The sequence below is a fragment of the Dysidea avara genome, chromosome 1 (assembly GCF_963678975.1).
Source record: "Dysidea avara chromosome 1, odDysAvar1.4, whole genome shotgun sequence".
Classification (NCBI taxonomy): Eukaryota; Metazoa; Porifera; class Demospongiae; order Dictyoceratida; family Dysideidae; genus Dysidea; species Dysidea avara.
In genome coordinates this window covers 38,960,456-38,983,003 of record NC_089272.1, presented here as the reverse complement: position 1 = coordinate 38,983,003, position 22,548 = coordinate 38,960,456, and the positions used below count along the sequence as shown (strand labels likewise).

Genomic DNA, 22,548 nt, shown 5'->3' with positions numbered 1-22,548 from the left:
GGGGGTGCTAGCAGTGGCATTACGTGAAGCCAGGAAAAGTGGCAATGGTTGATAGGTACGATTATGTAGAACAGTGTAAAAAGCACTCTATCTAGGGGGGTCTAGGGGCATTCCCACACATGCAAATTTAGCTTGCTGAATTTTAATAAAAATGATGTCACTTTGTATGAGCCACATAAACACAAGGATAACACAATAATACGTATAGCAGTTGTAATGCTACTTCTCAGTAGCTATCATAAAAAGAGTGCAGCCAGTGGCTAAAAAACTACTTTACATCTTAAAGAACAGCATCAACTACACATGCATGATCATGCAATACTGACCAATTGAAGTATAGCTAGTGTGCTTGTATGTGCTCTGCTGTCTTATAGTTTTAAACTACATAATGTCCAGCAGTTATAGTGAAGATGAGGCTTGGGTGGTATAAAGTGTCTAGGCTTGCACCAATTATGCCGGCATAATTTCCAGTACAATAAGTGTGTAGCAGGAAAATTAGGTGGGATACTATAATTATTACTTAGTTTGCAGATGGAACACAATTGGTAAGCAGGTGGATCATTAGCTATGTAGTTTGCAGGTGGGATATTTACTGTAGGTTACAGCTTGACCATTAGCTAGTTATCAGGTGGAATATTAGCTATCTTACAGCAGAAATATATATAATCTATTGTACAGTTCAAACATAACCGCAGGTGGAATACTAACTAATTTACATGTGAAATAATTAGGTAGTAGTCAGCTAAAATATTGGCTAATAATTATGATGCTGGAACATGATTCCCATGAACTAGTTTGCTGATGGAAGCATGTAGGTGGTTAGTTTGTAAGTGGAACAGCAGACAGAATGTTTACTACTATGCAGTTGAAATAACTATAGTTTGTAGGTGGGATATTAGCTAGCTCGCAGCTGAAATAATTACCATCTACTGTTCAGAACATTATAAGCTATGTAGTTTTCAGAACAAACATCAGCTGGTTTGCAGGTGGAAAATAAGCTTAAACAATGGCTACTTTGTTGGCAGAAAATTTTTTTGCAGGTAGAACATGAGCTAGTATTCATCTGAAATCTTAGCTACGTAGTGTGCATATGGAACATTAGCTAGCTAGCTTACAAGTGAAACATTATAAGCACAATAACACTGACATCACAATTATATGTAGCTACTACACACCATAAAATTAGCACTGACATAGTCATATACAGTGGTACCTCAGTTATCCAGATTCTTGGTGAAGCTAAATATGGAAAGACTGCTCTATTACAGTTACTGTAGTTGAAATATTGATATTCTTTATGCTATATTTGAGATTATTTATACACAGCTGCAGTTTCAGAGATACGGACTTTTCAGGCTTATGGACCACCCCTGGTCCCAAGGGGTTCAGATAACTGAGGTTACACTGTACACAATGCATATAACTTATTGACTACTACTCATGATCAATGTATATGTACATACTGTAGTATATATTATATACTTAAATCTGTGTAATACTTTGTGTGCAATGTGCATAAATAACAACATGTATATTATGTAAAATGTAATATTGTATGGCTGATATCAGCATCGCTACACTTGAACTACTCAGACAGCATTACTACGTATAAACATGGATAAGTGTGTTTTCTGTAAATGTCATTTTAATTTCTTCTTTTCCTTGCTCACTGACATTATTTTCACACAAAGCCAACAGACGCATAATTGAGTTCACACGTTTAACAACTTGTGCAATTTTTACTACTCCATCTGTTTGTAACTTGTTCCCACTAAGTAACAGAACTTGTAGTCTAGGATTTTGTACTAATACTAAACACAATTCGTTAATTGCTTCATCAGTAATGTTATTGTTACTAAGTGTTAACACCTGAAGTTTGGATTTGCGTTTTAATGATTCAAAAACCTTTATTGCTCCTTCACTTTCAAACTTGTTGTCACTTAGATATAGTTCTTGAAGAGTGTAACAATTGGATAGAGTGATCGCCAATTCATATCCAACCTGTGGGGTACCTTTGTTGTGATACAAATCAAGTTTTCTTAGTCGGCATAAGTTCTTAAGAGAATGAACAATCTTACAAATTCCTTCACAGTTCAACTTATTATTGCCAAGTGACAAATCCTCCAAACAATTATTACTAGAAATAACATTAGTGATTGCTTCAGCTGCATCATTGGTAATTCCATTGCTACTGAAACTTAATACTCTCAACTTTGTGATACATTTCAATGCATGGCAAATAATTGTGACTCCTGTATCCATCAAGTCATTACCATCCAGGCCCAGGTATTGTAACATTGGGTTACACTGAATAACAGTTGCTACACTGTCAGCTGATTGACAGCCTATATTATTAAAACTCAGATCAAGTGCTTTTAGTGTTGACAAATTCACTAGTGAGTTCAAAATGAAGATGGCACCAGCACTACTTAGTTGATTACTTCCAAGCCATAACTGCTCAAGAACGCTGTTGCATCCTAGAAGAGCAGCCAGTTCAAATGCAGCAACTTCATCTATGTTACTTTGTTCTAAATCAAGAACTCTCAGATTTGAAATGACTGGAAGTGAGTACACAATTGTAGCTGCATCAATCTGTAACAACTTTTGCTTAGGTTTTTGGAAGCTTGCAAGAATGTCTGATTCATTTGTTAAGCATAAATCAAAAAGTTCACTGACAACTACCACATCAGTGTAATTAAATGATGAATAATTAGAATCATAGTTGCCTTTAATATTGCTAGATATTTTGTGCCTTTGAAGCTCATAGTGTAAAATCTCTTGTATTTGATATTTCACAACCGAAGTGATATTTAAAGTGTTAAAATCACAGTAGATTTTTTCTAAATGCAAAACAAAGTTATCAATATATTTTTCATTGGAATTCATTGTTAAACCACCCATTAGGAGTACATCAAGAGTGTTGATGGTACCAGTTACTTGTGCTAGTTCTGTACTTGCAGAAGGGTCAACACAATTCGATTGTATATCTAGTGCGCTAAAATATTTAAGACTTTTTTTACAAGCTTGTGTTATTTTAATCAAACTGTTTGATAGCAGATTACCACACAAGGTCAGTTCTCTAAGGAGAGGATTATTGCCAATTGCTATCACTAAGTCAGTTACAACATCATCAGTCATGTCCATATAGCCAAGGTGCAATGTAGTAACTGATGACACATTTTGAAGGACTCTAAATATTTTGTCAGTTTTACTATGGAGTTTGCAGCCACTAAGATTCAATAAATTGATATTTTTATTGCTCATTACCATTGTTGCTATGGCTTCTGCAGCACCTGCATCAACTCTCTTACTACTGATGTTCAAATTTTTCAGTGTATATAAACAATTTAAAGACTGGCATATAGATATTACCCCATCTGTTGTCAACTGGTTGGTTCTTAAATACAGAGAATTTAATGCAATGTTGTTCATAATGGCAGCTGATAAATCATTAACACACTCACTTGTCATAAAGCAGTTGTTTAAATTGAGATAGGTAAGAGTGTGGATGTTACTCAAAGCCTGCAAAACAAACTTTCCAGACAATTGCAAACAGTTAAATGACAAATCTAGTATTTCTAAATGCATGTTGGCTAAATCTTTTGCCAATTCTACAAACACCGAATCTGGTATGCTGTTATTGTCCAAGTACAACACCTTTAAAGTTAAAACATTTTTGAGAGAATTCACAATTGTCAGTACACCTGCTCGAAGATCATTATCACTAAGATACAACTTTTCCAGTCTATCATTAGTGCATATTGCTGATACTATGGCATCTGCTGCTTCTTCTGTAATCTGATTACCTGTAAGGCTAAGTTGTAGTATTGTTGTTAATGCACTCAATGATCGAGCAATTGTTATCACTTTATCAGTCCCCAAGTTATTGTTTTTTAGCCATAGCTGTTGCAGCAAACTCATATTGGGTATAGCAACTGCTAATTTATCAGCCATTTCTCCTGTCATGTTAACACCACTTACATCTAATATTCTCAGACTAGTTAAGTGAAGTAAAGCTTCTGCAATTTTTACTCCAGACAGACGTAAATCTCCACTGTCCAAGTACAAAGTCCGTAAATTTCTAATTATACTACTACACTGCAAAAAAGTTGCTAGCGCATCATACACGCCTTCTGGTATGTGATTATTATCGATATCTAATGCTTTTAGTTTCGGCAATGCCTCCAGTGCATTTACAACTTTTAGTACTCCAGCCTGAAGATTGTTATTACTAAGCCATAGATGTTCAATCTCAGTGTTATTAGATATAGCCAGTGACAAAGCATCTGCAGCTTCCTCTGTGACCTGATTATCTCGAATGTTTAGCACTTTCAATGTTGATATGGATCTCAATGACTTTGCAATTGTTATCATACCTCTTGTTGTTAAGTTGTTACCTTTTAATCTCAAATCTTCTAGAAAGGTATTACTTGTAATAGCAGAAGCAAATTCATCCGCCACGTCTGCAGTCATACAACTATCATTAAAATCCATTATTCTTAATTTCGACAAACTTTTTAAAGCTCTTGCTACCTTGATTCCTCCAGTACGCAGTTTGCTGTTGCCAAGGTATAGTTGCTCTAATCCATGATTATTCGATATTGCAAGTGCAATGGCATCGGAAGCTTCTTCAGTAAGAGAAGTGTTATCAAGGTTGATTAGTTTTAATTTGCTTAAGGTACTCAATGATTTTACAACAGTTATGATTCCATTTATGCTCAAGTTGGTATCTTGGAAGGCAAATTCTTCCAAATAAAACTGATTAGACATGGCAAGTGCTAAACTTGAAGCAGCTTTCTCTGAGATGTTACTATGCTTCAAGTTCAGTTCTTTAATGAGTGCAGAATTTAAAGACTTTCCGATCTTCATCACACCAGTCTGAAGATTACTTCTACTCATATAAAAATATTGTAAATTGGTGTTATTTAGAATCACAGATGAAACAGCATCACTAGCTTCCTCACTACAATAATTATTATTAATATTAAATGATTGTAACTCAGATAATTTGCTGAGTGCTTGTGAGATTGTTTCAATTGCTTTAGTTGTCAAATTATTATCACTTAATGCTACAACTTGTAATGACTTATTGTTTAAGAGAGCACCAGCTAAGTCTTCAGTAGCAGATTCAGGTATTTGATTGCTATTAAGATTAAGAGTCTTTAGGCTTGAAATCTGCTTTAAAGAATTCGCTATTACTTTGACACCTGTTCCAAGAAAATTTTCATTTAAATACAATGTTTCTAACCGGGAATTTTCAACTATTGCTGATGTCATTGCATTTGCAGCTATGCAAGTAATTTTGTTATTGCCCACATAAAGATGTTTCACTGATGACAAATTAGCTAGTGATTGAGCAATTTTGATCATTCCACCATCGCAAAAGTTATTGTTATGCAAATTTAAGACTTCTAACAAGCAATTGTTTCTAATGGCAGCTGCTAAAGCATCAGCTGCCTCTTCTGGTATTTGATTGTTCCTAAGTGCTAATGTTTCAAGTGGAATGTTATTGGTGTGTAGCGCATTTGCTATAATAACAACTCCCTTCTTAAGTAGATTGTCATTTAGATTTAATACTTCTAACTGAATATTATAGGATATAGCAACTGCTATAGCATCAGCTGCTTCTTCAGTAATTTGGTTATCATCAATTGCAAGTATTCGCAACTTAGATAAGCGACTTATGCATGTAGCAATTTTAATAATACCATCACTTCTCAGATCGTTACCTCCAATACGTAACACTTGCAGTGACTTGTTGTTTTCAATGGCAAGTGATAATTCATCAGCTACCTTTTCCGTCATGTTGTTATTACTTAAGTTCAACTCTATCAGTGTTTTAATCTGACTTAAAGCAGAGGCTACAACAGCTCCTTGATGTTGTAAATTGTTATCTGCCAAACGGAGTCTCTCCATTTTACAATTAACATAAATAGCAATAGCCAAATCATCAGCTACACTGCCTGGAATTTTGTTATCTGAAAGACTTAAAGTTAAAATAGTTGAAATGTTCTTCAAAGATGTGGCTATTATACTAGCGTTTTTGCGTAGATTACAATTAGAAAGTCCTAATAGATATAGTTTATTATTATTAGTAATCACTGATGATAGTGCAATGGCTACAGTTTCATTGATGTTTGCATCTTCAAAAAACAATATTTCTAATGTATTAATACAGCTAAAGCCATTAAATATAATCTTTTGTCCAAAACTATTAATAGTGCACCCCAAAAATGCTGCTGTTACCATACGACTTTTACTAAAATACTGTGACATTTTCTTAGCAGTTTCTTCATCTATAGAACAGTGTTTCATTGTTATGTGAGACATTGAGTTATTCATATTATAACCATCAATGATTTGCTGCTTATTAGCCCTACATGCAGCCATTGATACAGTATTAACGGTCACTGCAGACAGAAGAGTATTATCCCTAAAGTGTGAAGCTATTTTAGCATAGATACCCTCTTGTTTACTTTTGTCAATTACAAATATCTCCAAAGAATGACTATCACTGTTTCTTACAGAGCACACTGACAGATATACTTTATTCCAATCAACCTTAACTGCAACAAGTTTACTAAATAGAACATAATTTTCAACAGAATTTGAATTGTCTGTTTTGTATAACTGAGCTGTACTATTTTTGTAACACAACAGTTTAGAGTTAGTCAAAGATGAGTCCACAGTACAAACTTTTGCTAATTGAGTAAATGCCTGAAACGGATCAAGGTCAGCAATCTTGGGAAGTGCCTTAACCTTTAGCTCCTCACATGGTGCACCACAGATCAAATATTCAAAAAATTCAAACATCGCATTTTTATTAGAATTTTTTACAAATAGCAGTCCAGTGTCTGCATATTTCCTAACAAAAAATGTTTTCTTCAACAAATCAAACTGATCACTTGGAGTTAAGGAATTAATATAATAAGTTACTAAAAACTCCTGAATTGCTACATGGAGAAATTTGAAAGAATAGCTATTTTCAATCCTTTTCATACTAAAATATAGTCCAGATTTCAGTAAACCAAGTTCTTGAAACTTTTTGTTGGCTGATGCTAGATTAGGACAAAGTGTTTCTAAATCTTCTTGAGTAAAAACAATTTTATTGTCATCTTTCAAAGTGAAAGCTAACTTTGATACTTCTATGACGTATTGCTGGTAACATTCTGGTAAGTGCTGCAAATGTAGCACTTTAAAATTATTTTCAAGTTGTTCTACATACTTGGATATTGTAAGAGCAACAAAACGTTCATACAATTCAGCATGATCAGCAGGTAATTCATCAACTTCCTTGAAGGTATACACTAGAATGGACATTATCATAGGAACACTACAAACACTGTTGATTGCACTGTTTTCATCTAAAAACAAAGACAGCTTTTCTATTTTATTAGGAGAACCTTGTAGCTCCTTCTGGATGTAAGCTTTCTTGCTTTTATCAATAAACCCCAACAAATCTACCTTAACGTCTGCAACATGTTTTAGTTTATCAGTTGTAATAGGCCCACACGTGATAACTAATTTACTTTGTGCAAAACAAGATACTTTACGATTTAATATGCCAGTAAGGAATAGATCACTGGAGACATCAAAGTATTCATCATACCCTACCAATAATATGGTTACATCTTTGTTATCTCTTTCAATGAGAACATCCGCACACTGCTTAGAGAACTCTGCAGCAGCCTTATCAAAATTATGAAAATAGTGGATAAAACTTTGTAAATCACAGATCTTTTGTGTTTCAGGGTCTTGCAAATATAAAAAAAACACCAAACAATTGTTATCAAGAAATTGACCCTTTGCCCATTGATAAGCCATTTCTTTACAAAGTGTTGTTTTCCCCATTCCTGGGGCACCACTGATAATTATTACCTCTGGTGTGACTGTTGTACCATCATGTTTCTCAAATGGTTTAAATGCGACAGCAATATTATGTGATCTTATTGAACTGTCAGACTCAGTTTCTACATTATCAGGTTGTGGTAACTGATTGGTACAACCTACAAGACCTTCTCTCATCAAGGCAGCTATGTTAGAAATGACTTTTTCACCACGTCCTTCCAAATGGTGTATCAATAGTGCATTATCAAAATGTTTTGGGTGTAAGAGCTGCCATATTCCTTCTTGGGAATAGTACCTACCCTTTATGTAGTTTGTTTTGACATAATCAGATAATTGTGAGACTATCTGATGAGCTGTAAAATAAAAAATAGTTTAATATAAGGTACATACACCATTATACGTACTAATGGATTAAGAAAATACATGTGCTGTTTTTTTTTTTTTGAGAGATAAAATTTTTGCAATTTTCAGAGAAAGGCAGCTACATATCTATCTATCCATGAAAATTTTCCAACTTGATATTAGCAGATTGGCATATTTGCGTGCATGTATTATAACAGAACTTGCAGAAGTGAAAACCCCCACCCTAAAATGTTGGGTGGTTACAACATCCCCAAAAATTGCTCCCTCAAAAAGTCATTATACACTACATAACTAAACTATACTGTAGCTATGTTACAGTATAGAATTAACAGGTGGAAGCAAAATGGATAAGCTATACTGTAGCTATTGTCATCGAGTACCAGTAACAGGTTAACCTGTCACAGTAATATCATATCCCTTCTTATCAACACATGCCATGTCGACTCATACCCCTGTAAACTAAAGTTACACTTAAGGGCACTATGTATGAAACACTTCATGAATACCTGAAAAACCACCTGTATAGCCCGTCCAACACATGCAGCCATTAATTTGCTCTCAGGCTGTATTACACAAGGATACAAAAAATTGGAATTTTTAACTAGAGTAAGGATCATAGTACATCGATAAAATGTACTGAAAAAAGCTGGATTAGTGCACGATATTAAATCACAGTAAAACAATAAGAAATGTCATATCCCTACTGTGCTCAAGATGGAAATGTACAGTAGGGATAGCACTTTATTTTTCCTGTGATTTAATATCTTGCACTGCTCCAGCTTGTTTCAGTACTTTTTATCGATGTGCTATAGTCCCTACTCTAGTTAAAAATCCCATTTTTTGTGTACTTGTTTGTTCACTTTTTTGTAAAAAATTTATTATAACTGGTGAACCCACCCATACCGCATCAAAACAAAGCCGGAAAGAAATGGAACCACTTACCGTTACCCTTACCTACCAAATATCGTCTGAAAAGTGAAGTATCCATTACGCTTCATTGTCAGCTATGTTCAACCCGTTACACAACATTACGAATCAAGAACTGTTTGAAAAGTACCTCTGCAATCAAAGTAGCCACTATGAAAAATACAGATGATTTCCATTATGAAGGGAAGCCTTCATGTGCTACCACCAAATCGGCACCTTTCACTGTCAGCAATAATGAATGGGACACAAAGGAGGACACTGGTAAGTCTGTGAAGAATGCATTGTACGTACTGTGGTATGCCAAAAGGCACGTGTGATGTCAGTTAGACAGTGAAAAAATCAAGCCCACAGCCATGGCTGTTATATTTCTGATGGCATCAGGCAGTTAGTCGGTCAGTCAAAATTCTGCTAAATAATTTTTTTCCAAAATTCAGTAGCAATTTATTGGAAACATTTTTGGCTGCTCTAGATTCTATCTAACCAAGGAACCATGAAGGTATTGTGAGGCTGATTTCTGTTTAATTTTTTTTTGCAAGAAAGCGCAAACCTCCTAATATACAGTGCTACCCTAAAATATGACAAATTTCAGCAATACATATTGCAATACACTGTATGGTGAATGTAGACTTTAAGTGTCATGATCAACCCCTGGCTAACAATGACATAATACAAAGTACAGGTCAATATACTCTAATAAAAAAACACAAACAAGAGAGCAGTCACCTTATTACAGCGCTTCCTCAATTATCTGAAAAATGCATGTTCAGATGTTATCAAAAGTTTGGATAATCAAAGTGCATTCATTTGTATACCATCTCTGTTCGAATACTCCAATAGAACATACATTTTAGACAAAATACTCTAATAGAGTAGTCATTCAACTGTTCGGCTAACTAAGTGCTCAGATTACAGAGGTTCGGATAATCAAGGGAGCACTGTACTGTTTTGGTTTTGATTCTTAAATTAACATAAGATCAGATTATTAGCCAGACTAGCTTTAGTTGTTAAACATGTTAATAAGACAACTATCACCTATTAAGCTGATACGAGTAACCAAAACTTAGAGTTGTGTTGTCTTTGCTACTTTTCTTCTCATTTTCGTACACTTTGTAAAATCAGTATATACACAAACACACCTAAATATTATGTAGGTGGTATGTGTATGTGTAAGCAGATGCTTCAGTAAAAATGCCTTATTTGTGCTGTTTAAGGCACCTTTATCAGTTGCACCTTATAAACAACAGAAAAACATAATACATACCATTTAAAGGACCACTTTGTTGTACAGCTACGGATGAAGGAACATCCTGTGTAATGGAAGGAGAATCAATTGCTGTAAGAATATCTTTCCACATGGCATTGGTATTCCTAGCCAACCAAATTTTTAGCATCTCATTGCAACACCACTGCAGATTTGTTGGATTTGCAGTCTCTGTTTCATCAAGACATGTTGTTGGTAATCCTAGTAAAGCTCCAATGACTTTCCAGTGAGCAGCATAGTCAGGTGTTATAACTCTAAATAGGTCTTTTTGCTGTGGTGTACTGTTCAGAACTGAGAAACAAATGAAATAATATGCATACAGTACTAGAAATACAGTTTACGCACATACAGTGCAGACGTATATATATAATCCACCCCAAAAACACCTTCGCTGTAAAAAAGGCGCGCCCAAGAAACTACAAGTACCTGGAACCCAATGTAAAAAACAAAACAAAAAGAAAAGCAGCTCAGCTGAAGTGAAAAGTAACTGGTAACTTAAAGAGCTGATATCTGAAGCGGCCAAGAATACAATTACTAAAGTTTAATCCATGAAAGCAGCCAAGAATACAGTTACTAAAGTTTAATCCATGCAAGAACACCTTGGCTATAAAACAGGTGTGTACATGAAAGTAACTGGCAACTGAAATGGCTGATATCTGAAGCGGCCAAGAATGAATGGTCATATACAACTAATTCAAAAATTTAACACTGAACCTTTATAATTCAGCTGTGTTCTATATTCACTCTTGCTGCATCGTAAAGTAATTTCTTTTAACTCTAATTGGCTGGTAATTTGGCCGCCTTTTTTTGCTCTATTATACTGACTATTAAAAAAGGCGGCCAAATTACCAGCCAATTAGAGTTAAAAGAAATTACTTTACGATGCAGCAAGAGTGAATATAGAACACAGCTGAATTATAAAGGTTCAGTGTTAAATTTTTGAATTAGTTGTATATGACCATTCATTCTTGGCCGCTTCAGATATCAGCCATTTCAGTTGCAGTTACTTTCATGTACACACCTATTTTATAGCCAAGGTGTTCTTGCATGGATTAAACTTTAGTAATTGTATTCTTGGCTGCTTGCATGGATTAAACTTTAGTAATTGTATTCTTGGCCGCTTCAGATATCAGCTCTTTAAGTTACCAGTTACTTTTCACTTCAGCTGAGCTGTTTTTCTTTTTGTTTTTTTACATTGGGTTCCGGGTACTTGTAGTTTCTTGGGCGCGCCTTTTTTACAGCGAAGGTGTTTTTGGGGTGGATATCACTCATTTTTGTCAGTGATAGACTCTACATTTGGTTTAAAAGGTAATTTTTTTGGAAATGAGCAATTAACATTAATGCAGAATATTATCTTGGAGAGTCAGTAAAATCCATACATAATAATGATTGTTTCATAACACCATAAATTCGGAAGTATGAATTTATGGTGTAGTATGACTGTTCTATTAGAGTAAATCTATCTTTACTGCCTGCATGTGACGAATATATCTCATATCTGTGCATATTAAATGCTTCAGACACCTAATTAAACTTGCAAGTGCCTAACTAGTTCACAGTTGCTACACAGCTATAAATACATTTGTAATTGTTATCACCATAATCATTTATCATGTTATAACCATTTTTTAATATTTTGGTCACAACTTCAGGATTAGAGCAGCAGAGAAAGGAATAGAGGACTCAACCATCAAGACTTGTATATGGGAGATGGAACAGTACTGCGATGGACAATGCCGGTACTAACCCCTCAAGGGTGTTGCAGTACGTATAGATGCAAGACCAGAGCCTCGATCGTCACCTTTTGACTGTGGTCACAACTTCAGGATTGGAGCAGCAGAGAAAGGAATGGAGGACTCAATCATCAAGACTCGGGGAGATGGAATAGTATTGCCATGGATAATGCCAGCACTAACCCCTCAAGGATGTCACAGTGCAGTATCGATACAACCACTCCAACCAGTGCATAAGACCAGAGCCTCGATCATCACCTTTTGACTGAAATTTTTATACTTGATGAAGCAATTAAAACAAAAAAGTTGTAGTACTTATACTTTCCTGAGGGAGCATGCCCCCAGAGTCCCAGACTCCCTTGCCTGGTCAGCAGAATAATAGGATTGAGCCTTACTACCACTTTCACCTTTATTCTTGGCCCAGATGTACATATCGGCAACATAATACAGTAGCTATAGATAATGCTAGTTAATGCCCCTAGGCAGAGCTATAGGGGTGGGAATTTTTCCCTACTATCACACTATCACAGTAGTTCTTCTCGCAGTTCTTTGCCTGGCCATCATCAACTGCTGTCAAAACATTAGTGTCGTCCCCCAGATCCTTCCTCAAGCATGCTTATCACACAAAAATAACTTAGTTTAGCAGTGCACAAACAATTATTGACAGCTTATACTATATTAAAGTACACTTACCGCATTGTTGAACTATGTATAGCACCAGAATCCACCGGATTGACAACTAACACGTGATCTATTTAGGGGAAATCTCATGGAAAGTCCCTAATTACCTTAAGTAGACACTCGTGATACGTGGTTTTAAATTGAATGGTTTAAGAATGTAACTAGATGGTGAGGCGTACTTTAATCGGCTCGACTTAAATGAGAAACTCGAGCCCCTCGTGAGAAACTACATCGCTTGAGCAACGCTTGAAGAAGTAAGAGTCAAGAATATTGAGGTACTCTATGATATATTATGCCGGTCTTGAATGCTAACGAAACGAGGAGTGAAGTTTGTGCAACGTGTCACATCGCCACACACTGATTCACCGTGTTTGTGCGATAGGGTTTATGGACCTGTCCACCAGATGCTGAAAGGAAATTCATTCCACCACATGTTGAGAGGGAATTCATTCCAACTTGTGAAGTTATTGATATAGTCATTGTTGGGGTCCATGGGGACATCGATGATCATTTACCAGTCAGCTGTAAGTAATGTCACAACAGAAGGAAAGGAAACATTTCCATACCCCTATGGCATACTGATTTTCCTGGTCAGTTTATGTACACTCAGCCACAGAAATGTAGAACTTTGGTTGCAGGTGGAAAATAAACACCTTTTTACTCAGTTACAAGAGATTCACCCAGCTGGGATAAAACGTTGAAGTGAATGTCATTAGTACTAACTTGTTCATCAGGTATTGGACAATTCCAAGTGTCCAGATTATGCAGTTGTCCTCATGTTCAAGTTTACATGTTTAGTCAAGTTCCACAACGTCCTATAATCTATTACTATATCAGTGTGGGATAATGCTTATATAATATTTTTCATATTCCAGGCTTTAGGTGTATTGTATTTAACACCTGCTTGTTGGTTTTTGCAGGCCATCTGGTCATACTGGTTTATCCACTAGCAGTTGAATGTGATCATGGTACATATGTAAGTTGAGACCATGCAAGAACAAAGATACAGGTGTCATGAATTTCAGGTCAGTTAACGTTCAGAGGAATTGTATTATTGCAATTGTTCTTTTTGTAGTTATCAATTATCAGTGACCAGTTTGATAGCATACTTTTGTATGACTAATGACCTAATGTTCTGGTTTACATGCTTATCCAACAGTTATGTTACTCACTTAACCTGCATATGGGATATATATATTTTTAGTTCATTTTGATTATCCATCCTTTATTGGTACAGCCTGGCATATTGATTTTTTGCACATTCTCTTTTTAATTCAGTGCCTGCTGGATTGTTTCGTCAGATATCGAAACAGGTGTCTTTGGTGTTGCGACCGATGTTCCAGGTCAGTTTGCATGTGTGTTTAATTTAAGGTTGACTTCAGTGCCTGCTTATTCTTTTACAGGTCTCGGTATTGAGTGTTATGAATTTCAGGTCAGTTGACATACAGAAGAATTGTATTATTGCAATTGTTGTTTTTGTAGTTATCAATTATCACTGTATACTAGTGATGTGAATTTGCAGGTCAGTCTACTCAGATGTATCGGGCATAGTGTTGATGGGTTCAAACAAATATCCAGTGTAGACTGTAGTGGCATCAAGGGTGCTAATTTCCAGGTCAGTTTACATGTTGTGATGTTAGTGATTTTTTCCTAGTACCCAGATGTTAAGTGTATTGTATTTAATGCCCACCTGTTATGTTTTTAAATTATGGTATAACAGTGCAGACAGTGCAACAGTAAGCCTTCTGTGTTGTAGTAACTATTTGTTTCATAATTATGCTGTTGTCCCGGAATGGCACAATTTTTGGGCTACCAGTGTGAAGTCCAGTGGTACAAACATTGTAGTATGACCAAGTTGTGATAGCGTACTTTTGTTTGACTAATGTCCTAATGTTCAGGTTTGACATGCTTACCCAACAGTTATGTTATTCATTCACTTAGCCTGGGATATAATTTTTGTTCATTTTGATTATCAATGCTATTTTTGATACAGCCCAGCATATTGATTTTTTGTACATTCTCTTTTAATTCAGTGCCTGCTGGATTGTATCATCAGATATCGAAACAAGTGTTTTTGGTGTTGCGACCGATGTTCCAGGTCAGTTGCATGAGTGTTTAATTTAAGGTTAACTTCAGTGCCTACTTATTCTTTTACAGGTCTCAGTATCGTTATGCTGACATACAAGAAATCATCACTATTGTTGGAACTATTTTTAGTCAAGTCTTGATGTGATGTTGATTAACGTTGTTACACATTGTTGTATGTTTACCATATGGCAAGAAATTTTCATGGCCATCATGAAATTTGAATATTGTGTAAGTTGTGTGGAACAACCCCAACTCATACATGGTCACTGGCAAACCACGAACCACATTCGAGCCACAACACCACGAACCAAATTCGAGCAATCTATTACAAAATTTTGTTGCACCATTTGTGTGTGCATAACACTTAATGAAAGCCACAACACAAGCTACATGGTACACACTACATAGAGATGGTAACCCCTAAAGGCTTGTTACCTTTTGTATTCACCTTACCGGCCTTTGTGGTTAATCTATTAAAAATTACATGTAAATAGAGAATTGAAGAGTATGCTTAAAGCACCTTCGCTAGTGATTTTGTTCTTCACACCATAAGACAACTGGCGATTTATAAACGCTCGCATGGGGTGTGGTACTAAATGGAATTTAAAAGATTTCTGCTTAAAATGCCATCCCTAGGGAACTTACGGTTCAGCACGCTGTCACAACTTGTTTATCAGGCATTAGAGTTTGTGTCCACGTCGTGTCTTTAAAAGTTATTGTAGGGATTAGAGGTTTGATTGAAGAAAATACGCGTATAGGCAAACCAGGATTGGATAATGTCAGTGCTAGATGGACTATACAAACACGACTAAGTTGACTGGTATAACGTGACAGTAGTTGTAACATAAGGTAGAGAAATAAAGTGAAATACGCCTATTTTCTATTTTGCGATGGTTACTTTTTATTTTAGCGAGGTCGCAAGAAAACTATGATGATGATGATGACGACTCCTAAAGATTTTTTTATCACGTAACGCAATACAAATCTATTGAGAGATGTTGCGTAATCTAGGACTAATATTGCAAAACCGGCCCTACACGTAAATAACTCACAGTAGTGGCCACGCATCTTTTAATTGGGCGTGCGCTTTGTAGTTTCTTGGCCGCGCGACTCACTACCGTGAGTCTTGATATATATATATACGTATGGCCCAAGAAAAACATCACCCAAAAACCAGCCTCGATTTTCCCAGACGACAATGAGGCAGTATTGGTTAGGTAAAACTATGCCCTAAACAAGCCTTCAGATCAACCTGAAATGCTTTCAACAAGTTTCCACAGAATCAAAAATAAATTAAAATTTTCTAGTGACTGACTGACTGACTGAGTAACTGACTGTTGCCTTCAGAGAAGCATAACTAGATAATGGCTACGGCTACGGGCTTGATTTTTTCACTGTTTGACGTCGCTTTGGCCCAAGAGGTGCCTTTTGGCATACCATAGTATGTACAATGCATTCTTCATGGACTTACCACTGTCCTCCTTTGTGTCCACTCATCTTTGCTGACAGCAAAAAGTGTCGATTTGGCTGTAGCACGTGATGGCTTCCATTCGTAATGGAAATCATTTGTAATTTTCAAAGTGGCTACTTTGAGTGCAGAGGTGCTTTTGAACAGTTTGTAACGTTGTGCAATGGGTTGAACATAGATGACAACAAAGCATTTTTTAATTGTTTTACTGTGATTTAATATCATGCACTACTCCAACTTGTTTCAGTATTTTTTATCGATGTGCTTTGGTCCCTACTGTAGTTGAAAATTCCAATTTTTTGTGTACTTGTATTACACAAGGTATATAGTTCAATATGACCTGTTATGTGATGAAGTGTACATTGTGTCCACATGCTTATCACAGGCCTGGTCATACATTATATAACTTGATAGTAGCAAACTCCGTTGATGAACTTAATGGCAATTAAATTGCATGCCAGCAAACCAATTTGAGTATGTCCCATCAAGACAAAAACAAATAAATAAATAAATAAACAAACAAACAAAAAACACTTAACACCAGTTGGGCACACTGGAACTCCCACCCCTTTCAAGGTACAGTACAGTTCAATTATAACTTCCCAATAACCTGTGTGGTCATGTGTGGTACCATGCAGCCATAGTTGTGCCACACAGCTATGCCATGCAGCCACGCTACGTGTGCCATACAGCAGTGATGTACCGATACCAATACTAGTATCCTATTTTGGCGGTATCGGACTTGTATTGGTAAAGCTATAAATACTTGATACCAACCAATACTTTAAATGATGTCATTTAATTACTTTTAAAGATGGCGGTGTACATAGTGCATTAAACAGAGTTGAGCAAGAGTTGATATAAGCCTGGAATTCTTTGAGAGAACCAGTATTATTAGTACAGTAGAAATGGCAGTAAGCCATGAAATAAGATTCATTGAAGCCATAAACTATAGTTATCTTCAGAATTAATAGCCACAAAACCAGCAACTGCAGTTGATGTGATTAGCAAAAGTGTTTAGTAAACAAATAACTAACTGTTTCTTTTGAAATGTGCCTGTGGGGCAAAGTATTGGTAATGGATCAGTATCAACCACTTCCAACGTCAAATGTATCGGATAGGTAGCAAAAAAGTGGTATTGGTACAACACTACCATGTAGCCACGTTGTGATACCTACACGGTAACATTTCACACATGGCAGCACACCTACACACTGTGTATACTAGTCATGCTTGTTCCTTACACTTGATCTGCAGCATAGTCATTATATTAACCTACAAGTTTAAGCAAGTTTTAACCATACCTGTTGTTATTGTTTTTATACTGTAGGGTGATACACCAGTCCTGTAACTATGCTTCACCACTCCCCTTCTTCAACAGTGCCATCATAGACTGAGCATGCTCACAATGATGGAGGAGATTTCAACTCAAGCTGTGGTTCTTATTTTAGTTATAGTTAACAATACAACTGTATCATGATGTACCATTACACAGCTGCAGCCACACTGTACTACCATATTAAGCGGAAGGCAACCGTGAGGCCAACTTTCTATGAACTTTTCAACAAAATAAGGTCGTAAGAAAATGTTGCATAGCTATAACTATGAGCTAGCATCTAATCAGGCACAGCAACACAGCATTGTTGAAACATGATTCAGAATTAACCCTTTAAGGACCGCTGCCGTAATATTACGTCCAAAGTAGGTATTGCTCGAAAGATCAGCACCGTAATATTACGTCCAATATTATTGGCAGTAAACAAAGAGCTATAACTCCACAACAAATGAAGCTATTAGATCGAAATAGGGGCCACTGTATTCGCCATTCATAGGCGATTCTTTTGATATATAAGGCCAACTTATCACGCAAAACTAAGCCTGTGTAAAATTCCTAACAAAGCACAAACATTTAATATTTACACAACAATAAAACTAATCTTGTACAAATCGCTCCATAACTTTGGCTGTGTTCATCGTATTAACTTCAAATAAAGCTCAGAGTGCTCACTATTTAGAGGCGAATAATTTGATATACACGATCACGTGATGCGGTTTAAAAAAACTAAAATGGCGGACTGTTTTTATTGATTGTGTCACGAAGAAATCGATCGCGTGTAGGTGTTTGAAACTCACCTTAGTGCTTTTAAGACGTTGGTTCTACACTTTGGTAAGTTAGATAATGTTGTTTATTATTGTCAGGCGAGTCTTTTAGTATAATTTGTTATACAACTGAGCACTAGTAGGGGCTTTGTTGATGCTATAAACTTATTATATTTTTTTAAAACACTAAATGCGCAACAATCATAAAACATGTGGGCTTTAAGGGTAGACTATGCACACAATTTTTGGTCCTTAAAGGGTTAAGACTAGTGGCATTAATGCAGGTGATACACGAGCTCCAATCTCTGTTCTATGGTAACTACAGTCAGTGGGGCATGGGGTCTTCTCGTCTTTCAATTATTCTATAGCATCTTCACTACAATTTCAATTTCATAAAGTTTAGTGTAGAAACAGTTGAGCACTCGTGCAACCTTCATACTTGCCAACAATTAATTGGCGACTGATTACGCTACTTTCATACGGTCAGGATACCGCAGCCGTTAAATTATCTTTTTTACTCATTATTATTAATAACCACCGGGCAGGTCTCACCCCCATTCTTTTGATCTTATTAGCCGTAAGCAACTTCCAACTTCGTGAACAGTAGCTAAGTAGACCATACTGTATATATACAAGGTAGTACTGTTTGTTACAGTTATTACTGAACTGTACATTGTAATGCATTAAACACAGTTACGTATTAGAAGCAACATTACCATAAATGACAGACACGTAACATTTCAATTATTATATTACCTTCATCAGTTATCCTGATATATTCTAAGGTAAGAAACTTGCTCATTTTTATAAGTTCCCTGCAGCAAAAATATATAAATAAATAGATAAAGCATACAGTAACAACATGTAAATAGATTAAAGTGTCATTTTATACTTTTCAGTATTCCTATGCAAAAGTGTAAGTGTATATTGCAAACCTGTCAGCATTAAGTATGAGTATTGTATCATACTATTGAATATACTATAATGGCCTTTTGATTACTATAAATTGGATGACATGTTGCACAGCTTAGGCTTCCTTTGGCCACAAGGTAAACTGTAATAGGATTGAGAAACATGTCTTCTTGTGTAAAACATTGAGGCACTTTATTGACTTGCTACAGGTAGGAATTTTCAACCTAACTAAAATAATCACATTCCTTAAATTCTTTGATATGATAAATATTGTGCTATCTTTTAGAATAAGTAGGTACGGAGCTACAATTTTCACCATCATGTTCGCCATGAACAGGGGAATCGATTACTGGGTAGGTTTTTCCTTTACTCACCCTTCTTCACTGCATACAAAGGCGGAATTCGTGAAGAAAAATCAATTGCGTTCAATCGCTTCGACGTGATGTAAACAAATGCTCATAACTTCCGTATCCTTGGGTCTACTGCAACGAAACAAAGATTTTACAACTGCTCTTGAGCAGGCGAATAAGATGATATCCAGGGTATTATTGTTAGTCCCTTTCTTCACTAAGAAAGAGGCGTTCATAAAATTTATGGAATTTTTTCAAAAATATGCAAGTATTTTATCCATTGTATTCAATGCTTTATACTGTAAATTTAGACTTGCGCAATTGTGTTGGGTTTTCACAGATCCGGTCACATATGGCACCAAGCACAATATCATATGTAAGTGTCATAAAGTTGAATATGAAACTCCTAATGACATGAAATTTTCACCACAGAACCATTTAGTGTAGTAAAATGCATGAGCTAGGTAAGCCCTATCAAGAATGACCATGCACTCCTCTGTAGAATGACCAAATGTAATACGTTTGATTTTGCTAAGAATACTACATGTTCTGTGCAAAATTAATAATACACACATATACCATATATTCAGAGATAATTAACAAGTGATATTGCATAGCAGAGTGAACTTTGGGATCACAGGTCACAGCTAACAACTACATAACAATCATATTGCAACATCATACAGTACGAAAGTACTGTATAGTAGGGACCACAAAGGAGTAGGCGTGGTCCATGAAATAACATCACCCAACAATCAGCCTCAATTTTCCCTGATGACGATAAGGCAGTATTGGTGAGGTAAAACTAAGCCCAAACAAGCTTTTACATTGACCCGAAATGCTTTCAACAAATTGCTACTGAATTTTAAAATATATTAATTTTATTTAACGGAATTTTCTACTGACTGAGTAACTGACTGACTGACTGATGCCTTCAGACAATCATAACTCAAAAATGGCTAAGGCTTTGGGCTTGATTCTTTCACTGTCTGACGTCACTTCGGCCCGAGAGGTGCCTTTTGACATACCGCAATACGTACAATGTATTCTTTATGGACTTACCAGTGTCCTCCTTTGTGTCCCATTCATCTTTGCTGACAGTGAAAAGTGTCAGTTTGGCAGTAGCACGTGATGGCTTCCCATCGTAACAGAAATCGTCTGTAGTTTTCATAGTGGCTAAATTGATTGCAGAGGTGCTTTTTGAACGGTCTTTGATTTGTATTGCTGTGTAACAGGTTGAACATAGCCGACAATGAAGCGTAATGGATACTTCACTTTTCAGACGATAATTGATATAGCTGGGGGCGTGGTGCCATTTCAGATGCGGTATGCGTGGGTTCACCAGTCATAATAATCATTTACAAATAAAATTAACAAACAAGTACACAAACAAATTTGGTATTTTCAACTAGAGTAGGGACCATAGCACATCAATAAAAAGTACCGAAACAAGTTGGAGTAGTGCACGATATTAAATCACAGTAAAACAATAAGAAGTGGTATATCCCTACTGTGCTCAAGATACCATAATGCAAATGCACAGTAGGGATATAACACTTCTTAAATCCCAATGCGTGGGAGTGTCAAAGTGCCACGCTGGGTTATAACTACCATACAGCTAGACAGAGCAGTGCTGCTACCACCCAGTGATAACTAACTTAACACCCTGTTGAGAAGCCACCCAATCTTATTCGTGACATCATAATAACTGCAAATGGTATTATTTACCAATGGAATAAAGAACCAAATAAGGAAATGTTGATACAAAACACACCAGTACAGCACTTAAACCTGCTAAATCTTACAAGAAAACTGTTATTACTTTACATAGTAACACTACAAGTTACCAATACAATAGTTTAACAAATGTCAAGAACAGTCTGTGCCAATTTTTGCTCCAGCAATCACTCCCAACAGTCACTATTGTAGCATTGGGCCCTTATAGGACTCCACGTGACTAGCCTATATAACTGATCATGACTTGTAAAGTACACATATTTATACAGACAGAGTACAACCATACAAGTACAGTCATATGATAGACATGTGATGTTTACACAGGATGCAGGTGTTACTCGTGATAGTCACATGTTCATTAACATATCACTACAACTATGGTGAAGAACTAACTTCTTTCAATAACCTTTAGCTTCATCGTTCTATCTCAGACTACAGTAGCCACTTGTTGGTCTTTTGTCCTCTTGCACGCCATGCAACACCATCATACCAACTTCTGACGAAGGTGAATCGTACCTGGAACAGCTACTTCGTAACACCGCCCCTCGCTACAGTTTGTAGGCAGTATGTAGGGAGGGTCTCTCTTGTAGCTACATAGTTGAATCTCCACACAATTTGGACGAAATCGTAAGCACAGTGACAGGAACTCAACTGGAACTTATTTACTATCCGTAAACTTCTGCGCACTCCGGTGCACTGGGATACAAAATAGCCATATACTCGGATGATATCATTGTTATTACACTCATCCTTGGCTCCGCCTCGGACTCGTGTAATAACAATGATATCACCCTCGTAATGGGATATAACTATATCTTATTGTTTTACTGTGATTTATTGTGCACTACTCCAGCTTGTTTAAGTACTTTTTATTGATGTGCTATGGTCCCTACTCTAGTTGAAAATTCCAAATTTTTTGTGTACTTGTACAATCAGTAACATTCAATATTATTGTAAGGTTGCATTTTTTGGATACCACTTTCCTTTATTTGCCACACAAAAGTATGGAGGATGGTAATTATTATATAGTTATGACAGCAATACACAATCGAGAGCAATAATATACTGTCTTTAACCAAA

The 22,548-nt window shown here is 36.2% G+C and overlaps 2 protein-coding genes across 6 annotated transcripts; one reads left to right on the top strand and one right to left on the bottom strand.

The window, feature by feature from the left end:
- Window positions 1-1,424: 1,424 nt before the first annotated feature.
- On the bottom strand, window positions 1,425-21,597 carry LOC136264106 (protein NLRC5-like). The gene is made up of 4 exons (XM_066058798.1): window positions 21,579-21,597; window positions 19,226-19,284; window positions 10,400-10,690; window positions 1,425-8,201 (listed from the first exon to the last, which is right to left on the bottom strand). The coding sequence occupies exons 2-4, from the start codon at window positions 19,269-19,271 to the stop codon at window positions 1,603-1,605; spliced, it is 6,936 nt and encodes a 2,311-aa protein (XP_065914870.1). The 5' UTR covers window positions 19,272-19,284; window positions 21,579-21,597; the 3' UTR covers window positions 1,425-1,602.
- On the top strand, window positions 12,848-15,212 carry LOC136263962 (uncharacterized). Of its 5 annotated transcripts, none has more exons than XM_066058639.1 (6): window positions 12,848-13,067; window positions 13,734-13,838; window positions 14,092-14,156; window positions 14,296-14,428; window positions 14,847-14,911; window positions 14,971-15,212. In XM_066058639.1, exons 2-6 carry the CDS (start codon window positions 13,803-13,805, stop codon window positions 15,044-15,046), a joined length of 375 nt encoding a protein of 124 aa, XP_065914711.1. In that variant the 5' UTR covers window positions 12,848-13,067; window positions 13,734-13,802; the 3' UTR covers window positions 15,047-15,212. The 5 variants fall into 5 exon arrangements, with proteins under 5 accessions (XP_065914711.1, XP_065914716.1, XP_065914721.1 ...); XM_066058644.1 differs by lacking the exon at window positions 12,848-13,067 and adding an exon at window positions 14,217-14,245 and having other exon boundaries at window positions 13,529-13,838; window positions 14,336-14,428; XM_066058649.1 differs by lacking the exon at window positions 12,848-13,067 and adding an exon at window positions 14,217-14,245 and having other exon boundaries at window positions 13,535-13,838.
- Window positions 21,598-22,548: the final 951 nt, after the last annotated feature.